Source organism: Apostichopus japonicus, chromosome 20 (assembly GCF_037975245.1).
Source record: "Apostichopus japonicus isolate 1M-3 chromosome 20, ASM3797524v1, whole genome shotgun sequence".
Lineage (NCBI taxonomy): Eukaryota > Metazoa > Echinodermata > Holothuroidea > Aspidochirotida > Stichopodidae > Apostichopus > Apostichopus japonicus.
The window spans coordinates 32,948,469-32,965,722 of record NC_092580.1 but is presented as its reverse complement, the minus strand read 5'-3'; the positions used below and the strand labels follow the sequence as shown (position 1 = coordinate 32,965,722).

Here is a 17,254-nt window from a genome sequence, read left to right as displayed (position 1 = left end):
GCCAATGTTTGGTTTTGGCAGAGCTTTCAATCATTACTAGCCCTTCTCCAGTGTATGATCACCAAAAGTGACGAGTCGCAGGAATTGAAACATTTGATAGGAGAAGGGTGTCGGCATGGCAGTGAAGTCAATGTGACTTACTGAGTTTTGCTGGATTAGCAGAAGTTTTGGAAAATTTGATAATATTGAATCCAATTCCATCGTAACTTCAAAGGAATTCCTTTTCTTGATTTGTCTGTCCAAGAATCGTTTTGGTCAATGGCAATAACATGTAAATTCTTTTTTGTTTTGATAGCCAATCTATGCTTAGTAAGTTTTATTCTTAGAGTGTTTTCAACTCTCTAACGTATTGTACATTGCAAATATTTCAGTAGATAAGCCCTTTTCTGCCGGATTTGGAATATGCATTTTTTTATTTGCTGTTACATAGCATTTTAGAGCACTTTTGTGGATTTTACGCTTTACAAAATAAATAATTATTATTTATTATTATTATTTAGTTTGGTTGCTCTGAAGGGCCCCAGTAGAATCAACAAGTAAGCACATCTTCCAATTGTGTGTACAGGGCGATGATCCTGTATTTTCTGTTTTGCTTGCCTCTGAGGAAGAGGTATCCTGAAATGCTGCCCGAACTAAAATGTCCCGTAGATTTTTAGGTCGCTTAAATAAACTGACAGGTGGTTCTGAGAAAACAGATCTCAGATGTTCAGTGCTTTGAAATGTGAAAATTCTTCTGAATGATATTAGCCAGTGGTGGGAGACCAGAGTGGAATTCATTAACCAATTTGAATATGGTACCCATTTGGAACTGGTTTGGCATGTTTTGCACTGTACGTCATTGTGTCAGTGTGGGGTTTGCTTTTGGCCGTTCTGATGGCATTTGCGATAGAATCATATAACCCCAAACATACTGTCTGTGAAGGTGTTGCGACAGTTCCTTGGTGGGAGAATCAAAATCTTCAGCAGAGCCGATGCGTCGAATGCTCTAATGCTTGACTGTACAGAATGTTTCTGGTACAATGACATGGATGACAACTGCTTGGTAAGAGATAGTTGTGCTTGTTCGTGGGTTTATTGAACAAGTCTGTTTTGAGTGAGCCATTTTGTAGAGTCACAGTGATGTCCAAAAAGTGAACATGTCTAGAAACAAGTTTGATTGTGTGATAAAACGAGTTTATGCATCAATGAATAGTTATACATTTGCCTAGCACCATTTATGGTTCCATATCATCAGCAGTTGTCGCAATTGGCAAGCAACTCTTGCTGTAAGAGAGGAAGTCAACAGACTCCTCGACAACTCTAGATCTCAACACTACAAACTCCTGGATTCTGATGCCTCTCAAGAAACTACACCAAAATTAAGCGAACTGAGTCATCCAAGATAGTCTCTAACGTTCCATTGACCGACAGTCATGCCATAACCACCTTGAAACGACTTGCTCGCGTTTATATCCTGACATGTGCCCAAAATCCACATCATCTCTGGTAATGGAACGGCCACTGAAAAAAATCAACATCCGTGGACCACATCCAAGCTGTACAGTAGTTTCGGCTCTCCCGTCTTATGTTCATGACACTACGGATTTCATCCGAAATCTGGGGAAATAAAATATCCCCCCCCCCCCCGCCCCACTCTGTTAGTAACCTTGGATGTGTCTTCGTTACCAAAACATTACTAACGAAGAAGGCATTTAGACCTTCAAGAACTCCTTCAAACCGAAACGTGGTAAAACCCCCAAGAAGAAAGAATTGGCTGAATTGATGCTAGTATCTGGTATTTGGCAACAAACACTACCTTCAGATTCATGTCACCGCTATGGACAGGAACCAAATGTCTCCTTCAATTGCCAACATCTTTATGGGGAACCTCGCCAAACACGTGAAACCACACACGTGGTTATGCAGATCCTTTGTCTGCTGGCTTGATGACAGTCGCATCACGCTTTCGGAGTTCATTAATGAATTGTATATATAGACACACATACTGGCTTAATCTGTTTCTTTTTTCTCGGAATTTTCAACTAATTACAGTTTACGTTACCGTGAAAAGCGTGTTAGAGATTATATTAATCAATATAGCGCCATCACAACAACCAATGAAGGACTTTGTACATGAATGTGAAAGACCAGCATGTGCGGTACTGCAGGTGTAAACGCATGTCACCGGTGTTTCAACGACTGGAAGTCATTACAGATAAAAATTGGTATAAAGTTTAACAAGGTGTTCTGTTCGTCTGTTACTATTACAGGCTAAGGCCACTTGAATAATCTAATATTTATACTAATTTGATTAAACATGTGCTTTTCGCACAACTAGTCTGAGTGCACTCACTATTTATAGTACTCACTTGTTATAGTAATGCACGTTAACAATGTAGCCTACAAAATAATGTACCTGTAGGTCTGGCTATCTGGAACAGTTTGACCAAACATTGGCTCTTCATCTTCGATGTTCAGAAGAACTTTTGAATAAGGTTCCTTTGTAAGTAGTAGGAAAATGTACTAATATGCAATAGAATAACCTCTATTTGTAAGAAGGATGGTGGCTCTCACCCCTATAATTGTGATCAATCAGGTTCAGTTGTGCTGTGTATGTGTTATGCGCTATCGACCGATTTGCGCCATCGATCGATAGCGCTGCGCTATCTATGGATCCGTCGTTAGCGCAAGCATCGGTAGATCGCGCTGCGCTATCAATTGATAGTTAATGGGCCGTGTAGGATGAGATTTAAAGGGGAACTCGTCTATGTGAATACCCTTGACGTAGACTGAGTTCGTCTACGTGATTACCCTTTACGACATCGAACACATTTTCAGCATTGACAACTTGCAGGAACTTGGCGCTTCCCTCAAGGCCAGGAAGGTCGACAATCTGAAAATTCCGTGTTTTGACCCAATGTCGGAAGTGCGAGTCCACCTTGATGCTTGGATGAAGAAGATGAGATTTTATGGCATCGTAATTCTCCCCGCTGATGACTGGGCTCTTTGAAGAAGCAGCTTGGTGGTCGACGGTGCCCTGCATGTGTTCTCGAAAAGCTGGCTCATTTTCCATGTTTACGAATATCGTCACTATATATCAGTACTATATGAGGTCGATAGTCACTGTTGGCCCAATCACATCAGTAATTTAGCAGATTTCTTAGAACCAAGGCCTGAAGACATATGATACAACCTGATACAGTATGCCTGATTCAGCAATGGATTTAGGTTATCTCCATGATACAACCAGTTTATTGGAACTCATTGTATCACTATCAATTGATAAAATTTTATTGAATTTATCATAAATATTTACATAGAAAATGGTAATTAAACGGGTAATTTTTAGAAAAATCGGTGATGTGTCCATTAAACAGCACTTGGCGTCATCCTGAAGTTTAAGAAAAAAACATTGTTATTATCAAAAATAGACATACAATCCGTCGATCTGCCTGCGCCATCGATCGATACCTGCGCGATCTACCGATGCTTGCGCTAACGACGGATCCATAGATAGCGCAGCGCTATCGATCGATGGCGCAAATCGGTCGATAGCGCATAACATATGCATAGCAAGTTTACGGAATCCTTTCATAGAGATGTTATTGCCATGCATTTTGGAGGCCAGTTTTGAGGAGGAAGACCACGACATGTTTTTTGTTAGAAAAGCAGGTCCTGTCTTAATATAAATCATGAATTTATTCAAGTGGTCACCAGTTTTCTTGACAGATGTATGTCTAAGGATGTTCTTCTTCAGTTTTTGGAAGGCCGTGGCTGTTCTTACGACCAGTCGTAACAATTATTTATAAACTATTCTTACGACATTGGCAAATTCATGCGCAGTAAAGTAAATAAAGCAACTGCGCCTGTAGTAGAGGTAACCCTAACCCTAACTGGAAATTATTGTTACTCCTGGTTGTAAAAATAGTACTCCTGGTCGTAAAAATAGCCACGTTAAAGTAACTGCGCATGTGTAACAGAAAATTATTGTTACAACTAGTCGTAAAAATAGCCACTTTGTTTTGGAAACCATTTTTTTGTATGCGATGCTGTTGTCATGGGCATTATTGTTGGTACCATTTCATGGGGAGAGCTGTTGAACCCATGAAAATTAGGGTGTAACTAAAACGAATGACAATTGCATTACACATAACGAATGACAATATGTTATACACACTAAAAAAATGCGTTGACTAAAACGAATGACAGTAATGACAGCACAGACATTTGCTTCAACCGGATATCACAGTTCAGACTTCGTGAGTATCTAGATCTAGTAAAGTACGGACAAGATAAAAACGCACCTTATAGTCTCATTTTGAAAAGTAAATTTAACGTCATTTTTCCGATATTAATTGTTAGAAACTAACAATACTATAATCTTGAAACGGCTTCAGTTATCTTTCTATATAAATCTACAGAGGTAAAAAGCACAACACTCAAGCGCATTCTCACACAAAAACTTTCCCTGTGGTTTCTATCCGTAAATTACACCAAAACCCTGCAACCACGTTATATGCGATTTTCCTCAAATCATTTTTGCGCAGAAAACCAATAACCGCATTTAATCCACTCCGTTAATCATTCCATCTCTTCTCAATACTGTCCTTCGTTGTCATTCATTGTCATTTGCCGTCATTCGCTGTCATTTGCAAATGATAATTAACCCTGTACAAAGTCAATTGTCATTCGGTCATTCGCTGTCATTCGTTTTAGTTTGTCCCTGAAAATTACATCTACTGTTCAACCACCTATCCATTGACAATACAACATCACATATAAAAAGTGATTTAACTGATCAACGAAACAATGTTTTGTTGATTAAGCAGTGTATATTTATTTGAAATTCCACGAACCAAAAAGAAGCAAAGTCCAAACTTAGCATTTTTGTACAGCTGTACTTTCTTCAAATCATCAACTGTTGCTTACATGTTAGCTATATTGTACCGTGGTCTAAAATATAATTAACCTCAAATGTCTCAAAATAGATTTGATCTAAATAGATTTGTTGGCCAGGTCCTAACTTGTTTGTGAAGGGTAAATGAGACAATTATTTGGACTTTGGGATATTCCAAACTTCTCAGGCAGTTCTCACCCCAAATAAATTGATGTACATAATGGCTTGCATTAAATCAAAATTCAGATCGTATAGTTATAAGGTAAGGTCATTTTAAAGTTGAGTATTGATACAGATCTAATTTTGATTTGCCACAGACTGCTTCAGTTAGTGCAGGTTGCCATTTTGTAACATTCTTCAAACATGATAAGATCTCTAGTCTATATCACCAGCCTCAGGTTAGCTTCTTTGCAGCAACACAAAAATCCATAGAGAAATGAGGCTTTTCTGTCTTCAAATAATATGCCTGGCCATAAATTATTTAAAACTTTTTCATGGAGAAATGTGTTTGCTTTCACGATTTCTTGAGTACTGTCTCGGTAGTGAATTTGTGAAACAACTTCGATAGACTTGTTACAGTTTATGAAATTATTGATGAAAATCAGGGGGCCATACTGAGGAATCCTTTATGAGAATTCCATACATTTGGCATATTCATATTTCAAAGTCCAAAACAATGTTTGTAATTTGTACAGAATAAGTTTGGAAACTTTGATGACATGCAACGTTTCTATTTTTGTAGTATTATCAATGTTCCCTTGTTGACCTTTGATATAATCAACACCCAAAGTGCTGCATGAACCTTTTTAGATCTTGTTCACATTCTGTTAAAACTCTGACAGTGTTGACAGTAGAAGGGCAGGTATATTATTCCTCACTTATTTTCTCTAGATGAAGTGTCTTTGTGTTAAAAGTAAGTCTTTTAAGTTGAATTTTTTCATTTGTGATATTAAAATGTTTCTGTTGTAATTGTTATGGGTGGTTGGGTCTCATGGTCAGTCTACTGTATGTGACCATAGAGGAGTTGCTGTTTGTTGATAATAGCCTTGATGTATATATTGTATCTATTTTAGATCCTCCTGCAAGCAGGAACTCGCGAAGAAGCCTCATTGGCTTATCAAAGCCGCAAGCTGACCGAAGTCAGTCTTTTAGATTCATATTTTAACGTCCATGATTATGAATTGTCACTTGTCAACAACTCTTTTAACTGGACCACATACATTAATCTTGGAGTGACTCCAACTCGGGACCTTTTGATTGAAAGGCACCGCGTTAACCACTGAGCTAACACTCCTTGATGAGCTAATCTTCTCTCTAGATTGAAGTAATTTGCCAGAGACACAATATTTTGCTTATTATTATGCTGTTGAATTGATCTAACCATGATTGAGATAAAAAAAATTACCTGTTCGTAAGATTTACAGATGTTTTATAATAGTAAAAGTTGATGAATATTGAGAGGAAGTAACCATATGTTGACACAGTCTGGGTGGTACAGTGTGAAGCTTGCAATGTATGGTTGTTGTTGTAGGGACCTTACTTTGTATTAACTAAACCATGCAGTATTCTAAGCAGTATGTTAACCGTGCTAAGTTTCTTCCTACATGATATAAATTTTCTGATGATGCAATGTTTCCAGAAGCAATTTAGATAAAGTTTGACCAATTCTTAGGCAATGCAGGGATGCTTTGTAGTATACGTTAGTGGAAGTGATGGATATCACAAGTGGTAACGATATATGGTGTGAAGCTTTACTCAGCAAAACAGTGCAACAAATAAAGTAACTAAAATGATGTACAAGACTGGTACATAGGAGTGTTAGCTCAGTGGTTGACGCCAGTGCCTTCCAATCATAAGGTCCCCAGTTCGAGTCACTCCAAGATTAATGTATGTCGTCCGGTAACAGAGTTGTTGACAATTGACAATTCATAATCATGGACGTTAGATATGAATCTACTGTAAGAGACTGACTTCGGTCAACTTGCAGCTTTGATAAGCTAATGAGGCTTCTTCGCAAGTTCCTGCTTGCAGGATGATCTAATATACATACATACCAAATCAACCTTTCTGCCCACAACACTGTGTCAGGAATCCTTAAATATTAAGTTTGGAGTTGGAGCTACTGTATACAGCACCCCATCATTTGATACTAAACAAAAGGCTCCCATTCCCCCCCCCCCCCACACACACACAATATAAATCATAATGAGACATTATTGAGATAGCATAAATTCATTAGAAGATAACATGCTCTATCATTCCTATAGCTACTGTATTAGCAAATGTTTTTGCAGATCTTGATAAAATCTTTGGAAATATAAAATTGCACTATTAAGAGCACCACTAATGGAACAGTAACTGTATAAATGTTACATATATAAAAAAAGAACAGAGCCATCTATGTTTTAATATCTTCTTTTTACATTTCTATTACCTACAGATTTGGAAACTTAAAGAAGATATGATGTATGGGGTGCAGTGCTGCAGCTTTGCAAGATGTCTGTCTTCAGCTGCCATTAAATACCAGCCACGGCTATACACCTTCAGAACATGCTCCCAGTTCTCAAAATGCAATCCGTCTCAGAAAGTCGACTGGAAGTACCATCGTAATCTGCATCAAAATAAAACTAATTTGCTATCAAGCCTCAAGCAACGGACGTTTTATCAGAATAGATGTGAATCTTCGTCAAGTGGTGACAGCATTAATGATGGAAGCGTCAATAGTTCGGGGGCTGACTTGGATGCAGTCCGGAAGGAACTTACTGAAATGAGGACAATTGGAAGGAACGTTCCAGAAACCATCTCAGATTCGGATCTCGGATATTACGCAACCCTGACGTCTAAAGGTGGAAAGAGAAAATTTTTGAATTTCCTTGTCAAAAGGGAAGGTCTGAGAAAAAGGGAGAAGTTGAAAAAACTTCAGAAGTCTGCTGAGAGGCAAAATAATTTGAAAGATGAAGATATTGAAGACACACTGCCTGTAAACAGGTTACTTAGAAGGATATCGGATGTGACAATGTTAGCACATGATAATTGGAGGCTCGCCTCTGCTATGACCTTTGGTCCCCAGATAGCTTTTGATTTCAGCTTCGACGACCAGATGGCCAGACCGGAGATTATCAGTATGGTCTCGCAGCTGACTCATGTCCTAAATGCAAACAAAACAGCAGCCGATCCATTCTACATGCACTGGACGGGGCTGAAAGATGGAAGTGCCACCCTGACAGAGATGAGGAGAATGATTGGGGGCCATTTCGAGAATTTAATGGTCAACGTCACCGATCAAGATGCAATGGACGTCTTTCCTCGCGATAAGCTGATCTATTTGACCGCGGACTCGGCCAATATCATGCACACGTTTGACGCAGATAAGGTCTATGTCGTCGGTGGACTTGTGGATGCCCGAACGATACAGACCGGGATAACTTTGGGCAAAGCTAAGCGTTACAATATCAACCACGCACGGTTGCCTCTGGATCTGTACCTGCAGTGGGAGACAGGTGCAAAGACTCTGACTTTAGATCAAGTCGCACGGATACTCCACACGATGCACGAAACTCAAGACTGGACGGAAGCGCTGAAGAACGTGCCCATGAGGAAGCACGGAGGCTTCAAAATGGCACGTCAAATAAACAAGAAGGTCCTGGAAGAAATTAACACCCGGCCCGAACTCGAAAAATATTATCAAAGGCAGAAGGAAGCCATCCATAAAGGACGTGAGAGGAAGGAAACCGTATCCAGGGACAACGCAAGGTTTTCCTTTAGTCGTGCAAAGAGGGAGTTCAAGTGGGATCTGTCTGATTCAGATGTTAAGAAAACTCAAGAGACAAGTTACTTCAATGAGGAGATGGAGGAAGACTACGACCCTACGAGTGATACATTATTTTCATCTTCCGAAAAGGTTGAGAGTAATCAGCAAAATAGAAGAGGCAAAAAAGGATCAAAATGGTTTCAAACCTAAAGCACTTCTTGAGTACCAGTTGGTGCAGTTTATAAACATGTGATCCATATCACATGGAAACCTATTATTAAATCTATTCTTTCTTTATGTGCCTTTCTAGTAATCATTGGCTTGTAGGTTGAAATCAAGCTCATGAAATAAGTAAGCAATTTAATCTCACAGCAGCAGTATTTGTTGTCTTTAAAAGCTCTCAGGTTAGGGTTAATCTCACTGAACTTCAGTAACCTCCTACTGAAGATAATATTTTACTGTTTATTCATGTAACAGTAGATAACGCTACATGTTGTGATAACAACACACAATGAGGAAAGTAGCTGTACATATAAACAAAACAATATGTGTTTGTAATGTTTTATGTTAACTTAATGTCACAAGAAATGTTAAATGCCGCAATGACATCTGTTACTTTTGAAAAGAAACATCAATGCTTTATAGTCTTGATCGGCAAATGGTGTGTCTAAATCAAGTCTTCTCTATCCAAAGACCGGCTGGAAATTTCTATTGCTATTTTCCTTGCAAGACAATAACCAGAGAATTGCCAGTGAATAATGCCACCTCGTAGACAGGAAGAAGCAAATCATAGCACATTTGTAATGTAGAGAAATTAATGGAGTAAAATCAAACTTATCGAGCTGCTTAAAAGTAGCATTTTTCATAAACTTGAATCATCAGACTTGATTAAACTACTGTACTGTTGTAACGTTTAAAGATCCTCAGTAATGGCGTAAATTTTATCATGATAAAAAAGGTTTTCAAATGTACCTTGTGGAATTTGTTGATTTCTCCTAATTATGAAGAGAATTTGAAGAGCATTCAGTTTTAACGATAAGTCAATAAAATTATCTCAGTGAGGCCAAATGCTTTGAAGGTGGCAGTATAAATGTCTTTAGAGTTTGAGCCAGAATGACCATTATCTGACATATTTGGTCCGGGTCATAATGATGACATTGAATCAAAACCAATGGTAAGAAGTATGTCTTCCTCATCCTAAACCAAACAGAAATGAAATTAACAGGTTAATTACTGTACCTGCTTACAACCTCTTCCCTCATTCTTACTTGTAAAAGTAGGCTTGGCCTTGGATCATCTGCTGTGTAACTTTCCTTCACAGGTCATTTGAGGTCAACAGAAGTAAAAAATCTTTGTACACTTGCTTACTGCCTTAGGAAAGCTTGTATGAACATTGTAATTGATTGGTAAGTTGATAGGTAAATCCGCATTTGTGCAAGAAACTTGCTGATCACTTGAAGGCAGTAATGGCCAATATCGATATGCTTCAAAATCTTGTTTTCAGTTTTACTTTTTAATGTTCTTATACAAAATGTGGCAAGGAGTCACTAAGCCAACTGGCTTCTCTGGTTTATATTTGAATTTATAATTATAATCAAAATGTGAAAAATGAGACACTGCACATTTGATATGGAATGTGTAAACAATCTAACTGGTAATCTCTTGTAGACAATTCATGAAAGAAAAGCGATTGTTTTCTTGTCTCAACTCTTTGAATAATGTAATTTTCCATTTGTTTCGTCAGTGCAAGTAGATCTAAGAATGAAGAAGAAACATTTCTTTATGCAGTAAATGAGAAGAAAACATTTTCTATAGTTTTTGCTATGATGAAACACTTTGGCATCGCTTCCTAATAGTTTAGGGTCTGCAAAATTGGTTCCTGTTTCCCTGCCAACCAGTTTCTCTCCCTTTGGCAATCCCCACCTCAATCTCCTTCTTATGCTTCCCCCTCCCCAATCTTCCCGCTCCAACCCTCTATCATTTCCTACCAACTTTGGAGTCCTTAAAATTTGTGTTCAATATATATTGTCCTTGTTCCTGTACCCCAAAGTCATTTCCCACTTCCTTTTCTCCCATCACTCCCCCTCACACTATCTCTCTCGCTATCCCAGTCACCTTTCCTCTGCTACCCATCCTATCCCCTCACCTCCTGTCTCTTCCCTTCTCCAACATTCCCCTTCACACAATTTTTACTGTTCCCGTTAAACCCCTCCCTATTTTCCATTCCCCTTATCAACCTTCAAGGGCTTTAATCCCTGATTATCTACCCATTTCAACCGTGAATGGTGGACAGAATGGTTGGATTATATTGGTGTTGGAAGTCTCCTATTTCTGTTAATTATACCTGTGCCAAGAGTAAGAGCGTGTCTTCATCGTAGTGCTACGTCCATGGTGTTGTTGTCTGCCCCGCACTTGACAGGCGGCACATACACATTACAGACATTGTAATCCGATTTGTGTTCACTATGCGTTATATGCATAATTGTAAGGGGCTAGTTGGATGTTTCGAACATGTACTGCAGTATGCTACAAGTGCAACACGATGAGGTTGGTACACTGAAGTGGGCGTCTTCAGCCTAACTTTTAATGATTTTTAGCCAAATTTTGGCATATCTTTTAACTTTCACTTCAATAAATTAGAAATATGGATATCTTAATGTCTGATTCAGAAGACGGATTGGAGACAATCGACGAGCTGAGGGTAAAAATTGCTCGTTTAAAGGACGAGTTAGCTCAGGCAAGCCGGGAAAAAGTGCAGGCCGCCGAGTATGGACTCGCAGTTCTCGACGAAAAGCAACAACTCAAACAGCAAAATGAGGAAATGGAGATTTTATTCGAAACGGCCAAGCAAGAATTGCAAATGGCAAAAGAGGTAATTTTTATTCATTATGATAAGTTTCATGAAGGACAATTGTTAAATTATTACGTAAATTTCAAATGCTTTTGCGCCATGCATGATCGGTCGATTGGCTACAACCTAACGATGGTCTAACTGTGCGGTTCCAAACCGCCGAAAAAGTATCCTAACGTGGGAAATAAATTGATTATTTTAAGGCCTAGTCTATTCGAATACAACATTGCGAAGTGCTCTAGCATCTCGCTGTTACTGTGTTAGTGTTACTGAGCGTAAAGTAAACATCATTTCATGGGTTTCCAAGACCACAGTCAAAGGATTTCGTAATTTAATAAAAGGATTGGCGTATAGAGGATCTAGTGCTATTCCGCCAGAGGTGCATACTGTAGTTTGCATACACCCCCATGGGTTTCGATCCTTTCTGCCATGGCAGAATGGCACTTTTTCTCTGGCGGAAAGAGCACATTGTCTAGGCCTATGGCTGAAAGTACCAATGGCGGAACGACATTGCCCTCGGCGCCTCGGGTATAGGTCCAGACCTAGAAGTAACTATGGAGTACCATGCCATTGTCAGAAAACACTTTTCTGAAAATGATGGGGTTCACTTGCACAAAGTTGCAGTGAACCAAAGTTAGTCCTTGCCTTTAGTTTGAGAATGACACAACGTTATGCAACACACGTACTAATGGTAGTTTTCATATGAGCCTCCTTTCTCGAGTGGATTCGCAGTGGGGTTGAAAGTTTTATTTGAGAATGACGCAATGTTTTTTAGTTTTCATAAAAATGATAAAGCTCACTGAGCCTCCGTTCTTGAGTGGAGACGCAGTTGTGGATCGAACTTACTGTACAGTATCTCGATAATGTAGTAAATCGATGCATACAAAGTGAGGTGTCAAAACTGGTGGGGTATTCTGTAGTTGGGATAATGTTCCACTCGTTGCCAATCAATATATTCCAGTGTTGTGCATTTGTGTAGAGACTAGTGTTTACACGGTTCCAAAAATCGGGAACCGGGTACCCGAGGGCCGTTACCCGTCGGGTATCCGGGTACCCGGAAAAAATTTGTTTACACTCGTGTATCACGATTTTCAAGAAATTACATGTTGGATGCTGTAATAAATGCATTATATTCTCTACTGACAATGTTTTCATGTTCAAATACGTAGGTGAAAGATAAGGTATAAAACCTCCCTCAATAATTTTTATTTGCTTCTGTTTCTTTCATTAACTTGTTAATAAATAAATTATTAAATTATAATTAGCATTACTACTAACATCGCACTGCCGCCGCTGCTTATGCTAGCTCGTGCACATCTATTGGATCAAACCATATAAATATCCAATTTAGCTCTTAAACAGTTTTTAATACTTCTACTATCTATTATGCAGGCCCAGGGTTCGCATTAGCCGCGAGATTGCGCGATTCGCGCAATTTGATCGCATTTGGAATAAACGATTAGTAAAAAGCCACTTGCGATTACTATTTTTTAGTTATCCCGTCTATAATCCATAAACATCGCGTAAAATTCCTTGTCAGCCTTTCTTTCTTTGAAATAAACGAATGAATAAATAATAATTTCTTCCACATGGTAGCCTAACACCACACTAAGTCAATGAGAAATCTAGCTAAGCCTAACCATCTGTTTATTTGCTGGAGTTGTTACGCAGTTATAAGACATCCATGGAATACTTTCGTTATTGCTGTTACGTTCGACCACATGGTTGCCTAACACCACACTAAGTCAATGGGGGTAGTCTAGCCTAGCCATCTGTTTATTAGCTGAAATTGTGACGCAGTTATAAGATATCTATGGAAAGCTTTCGTTATTGCTGTTATCTTCGACCACATTGTAGCCTAACACCACACTAAGTCAATGGGAAATCTGCCTAACCGTCGGTTTGCCATTTTTTTTTTTTTAAATCACACTTTGCTTAGGATTCGGGTAATAACTTAGGAACCGGGTAGTATCACGTCGGGCGGGTACCCGGGTACCCGGATAACCCGTGCAAACACTAGTAGAGACTACTGCAAATTATTTTGAAAACGAAACTTTCACATCCCTAACCCATTTTAATTAAGAGAATTAATACTATTAATATTATTATTAATCCCTAACCTATGCTGAGCTTTTACCATTGTAAAACTCAGCTCCAAGCTATTATCGCATGGTGTAGACCAAAATATAACAGACCGGCGAGGATCAGGACTATAGTAGTACACAGGCTTAACTTACTGTAGACTAGGCTTTATCCAGCACAGTTAACCGAAACAGCAGATAAGAAAACGGTTGTATGTAAACTGCTGGGTACAGTTTAGTAGGATGATTTGAAAATTTGATGTTTTTGTTTGAGGCTTGTGGCCAACAATTGTGCCTTTTACTGAATCCTCTCAAATTGAACTTTTGACAAGCTGATTCTTTTTTCTTTTACAATGTCCATTTTCATTGTTGTGTTATACTAATATGGATACAACTAAATTTCTTCAATTTGCGGACATATTGACTGAAAAAGCAAACTATACTTCACGTAATGAGAATCCTAGGAAATTGGTAGGTACCGCTACTCATTAAAGGAGACACAAAGCCTACCATCCCTATTGGTCTGTTTAATAAAGATAAATGTCATAGGAGCCCTCCCCCCTCCCCCCCCCCGAACACATGTGTACATAGTCATGAGACATCCTATTTCCTTAGGGAGATATCCCAGATAAATTTTTCCTTCACACACATATAAATATGACATCAAGCCTCATGTGCTTCAGCAGTTCAGTGTGTACTGTATCTATTTCAATAAAGGACTGGTAATCAAGATTTTGAAACTGATAAATCTACGCTATTAAGGTCTCCAAACATGACCTTATGTTGGCATTGGTCTTGGGTTCAACGTTGTTTAACATTCTACCTTGAAAATATTAAGAGAAAAAAATAAAAATAAATTAAATGGTTTCAGATCATTGTGGCACTATGACATAACAGATTTAAAATATGGACTGCTCCCAGACATTTTAATAAGGATGTACAGTATCTCCTTAATGACACAAGATATTAAACTGTTTAAGGGGGTTGCTCACAATGATCTCTGTAATATAAGATAAAGATGACAGTGGGAGTATTGTCTCTTCCTTAAATTGTGTAAGTCACAAACAACGACTTAGGGAAAAACTAATTTGCAAGGTTACTTGACACGACAGTAACTGATTATGGTGGCGCTGTAAGTTTTTCTAGTGTTAGGCTGGAACGGCTTGGCTAAAGAGGGGTGTTGTTTCTCAATGTGTAATTCCACAATATTGTGATCAGTTTGTATTAAAATATTTAGCATTTCTTGGAATCTTACAACACCTTTTTAAAAGGGATCTATTTTCATTTATTAATTAGCAGAAAGTGATTGGAATCGATTTTTGTGATGTAAAGATATGCTGAGGGCAGTACTGATGTACAATAATAATAATAGGTCCATAGAACCTAATAGGATTAGCCTATTAGTGTGCAAACAGTAAACCATAGTGGTAACCTTCCATTTGTCTCCAGACAAATAATCACCAGACACATGTATGAATAATCTTTGATATTTTATTATTCAGGTAGCTGCTACATTTATTGATAGCATTCTTCTGCATCTGAGCACACTGTCTAATGCTAATGAGTGACCTTCCTGTTTTGGAATCTCATTATTAAGTTTTGCATTAATAGGCAGGATGCTCTGATTTGAATTTATACGGACAGAATGTATGTTGTTGAAAGCGAAGGAAGTGAACAAGGACGCTTTGTAGACCAGACATTAAATGAAACCTTATCAGTGCATTTAATTGATGTTTTAAGTTGAACTAAGTTGAACTAACTTGAAATTATTCATTTCCTTGTACAGTATATAGCAACTTTCACTGCATAGCTCTTATCAGTACTGTGAATTACTGTAGTGTATTGTACCTAAAGCTCTGTTTTTCTGTTAGGTTGTAGCTTTGTGTTACTCTAATTTACCAAGCCATTTCATATTCACACAGAGTAATGCATTTTACCCTCATTCTGTTGCTATGTACTCCTACAACTACAGTAATGTAGCAAGCACACTCAATGGTAAGCACACACAGTTGTTGTTTATATCTTTACATTTAGTCTCAACTTTTAAACTGTGATGTAAACTTCCATTTTGCATCATCTACAGTACAGAGCTGTTACCATCTAGATAAACCTGAAGATTTATTTTTGTAAACTAATCTTTTCTAGATTAAATGTTGAAAGCAAACAGACAGATGTCATTGTACTATAGTATAGATTATGGATGACTAAGAACAGTCAAATAGTATATATTTAAATCAATGCATATTTCAGGGGTTATTTAAGTACTACAGTACTTAGTACTTACTACAGTAGATTGACTGGGCTGTAAGAGATGACATTTTTAACACATCTGAGGGCCATAATAGACATACATATTTGCAAAGCTGAATAAATTTGTGTGGCCAAGTTTGACTTTACATAGACGTGTTAAAAGCATCTGTTCAATGGTCAAATTTGTAAATGCCTTTTGAAATATTGTCCTGTACAACTTTGCATAGAAATAAGAAATCAAAGATGGACTGTTGCCTGCTGTGGTCACAATTTTGTCTGATCCAATATTGCAATTGAAATTAATTAATTAAAAAATATTTAAAAAAAAAAATCAAATTACAGTTATTTTATACAGTCTGTATTGATACGAGAAGATGAATATGTGCAGCAAGTTGCCCATACTGAGCAATATGCTGCAGTTTTTTCCAGTACATGTATTAAAGTACACCAGGAAATGTGAGTGTACTTACAGTATATGTATGACAGTGCTTCATCTTCATGTAAGATATTGTCAGGTCTATGCTGCTCTGTATTAGCAAGTTAACTGAAACTCGTCTTTAAGGTGACAGATCTAGTACTAGGTAATATCAGACTGCAGGCTTGGATTGCTAATTTGCCTCTGTGGACTGGTGTCAATTCAATATACTGTATACAGAGAATGCTGGAAGTGCTTTGACCTACAGTACTGTACACTAGTCTTACTACTGTACAATCTGATCTTGACAATGCTTGTCATGACAGTAAACAACATGGAACATGTTCAATTTATGAGCCAATAGCCTTTGCACTACAAGTACTGTACTGTATGCACTGTGCAGTAGGACGTGAATCCCGACGTTACATTGACTGACATATATACCATATTACACGGTGTATGAATATTATCATTTATTTTGATTGCTTTATGTGGTGGTCACAGCCTCACAGGTCATCTGAGGTCAAGACTCAAGTTTAAAGCCTTTGTAATTTACACATTCATGTGATAATACACATTTGCAGTGTGCACTTTCTGTACTGCAGATGAAGGCCCAATGAGGCCAGAACTAGGATTGTTTTCTGTGGAGGTAAAAGGATACTTGAAGTCAACAGAAATCATTTGAAGTCTGAAAACCTTTAAGTACAGTTATTAAATCAAAACTACAGTATGAAATGTTTCTCAAAAGATAATGAGGATGGTATTGAAGAATTTAGCATACATAGACTCCGGATGTGTGACCTGATTAATTCACTTTGGCTTTGAGTACACCGTTTCTGTATGTTGCCGTGTTGGACAAACCTACAGTATATAACTGTAATAGTAATTACCGACTTTGGGATCCGCATTATAGTCATACCCAACTGTGCAATCCACAGCCCCCCACACAAGTTTTCAAGGTTGGTAAGAGTGACTGTATAGCTTTTCCTTTCAGGAAACCAGTTAGGATCTGATGGATGAATATCATTGG

At 38.1% G+C, this 17,254-nt stretch overlaps 2 protein-coding genes across 14 annotated transcripts in view; both read left to right on the top strand.

The window, feature by feature from the left end:
- Nucleotides 1–1,962: 1,962 nt before the first annotated feature.
- On the top strand, nt 1,963–10,439 carry LOC139961832 (tRNA methyltransferase 10 homolog C-like). 4 transcript variants are annotated; one of them, XM_071961386.1, is made up of 2 exons: nt 1,963–2,221; nt 7,317–10,439. In XM_071961386.1, exons 1-2 carry the CDS (start codon nt 2,132–2,134, stop codon nt 8,835–8,837), a joined length of 1,611 nt encoding a protein of 536 aa, XP_071817487.1. In that variant the 5' UTR covers nt 1,963–2,131; the 3' UTR covers nt 8,838–10,439. The 4 variants fall into 4 exon arrangements, with proteins under 4 accessions (XP_071817487.1, XP_071817488.1, XP_071817489.1 ...); XM_071961387.1 differs by having other exon boundaries at nt 2,047–2,204; nt 7,317–10,438; XM_071961388.1 differs by lacking the exon at nt 1,963–2,221 and adding an exon at nt 2,329–2,482 and having other exon boundaries at nt 7,317–10,438.
- A 674-nt stretch (nt 10,440–11,113) lies between these two features.
- LOC139961830 (protein bicaudal D homolog 2-like) overlaps nt 11,114–17,254 on the top strand; it is a 37,137-nt gene continuing 30,996 nt past the window's right edge. For 9 of the 10 annotated variants that reach the window (XR_011791036.1, XR_011791035.1, XR_011791034.1 and 6 more), the window contains exon 1: nt 11,116–11,499. Coding sequence is in view for 7 of the 10 variants with exons in the window: in XM_071961381.1 (XP_071817482.1) it covers nt 11,272–11,499 (228 nt within the window). In the remaining 3 variants the exon portion in view is untranslated. Of the gene's footprint in view, nt 11,500–17,254 lie in introns of all 10 variants that reach the window. The other variant, XM_071961375.1, reaches the window with a different exon arrangement.

Excerpts from the sequence above, each read along its gene's own strand:
- LOC139961832 (XM_071961386.1), top strand. The coding sequence starts at position 2,132 with ATGTGCGGTACTGCAGGTGTAAACGCATGTCACCGGTGTTTCAACGAC. Across the intron at positions 2,222-7,316 it reads TTGGTATAAAGTTTAACAAG|ATTTGGAAACTTAAAGAAGA; the intron begins GTGTTCTGTTCG and ends TATTACCTACAG.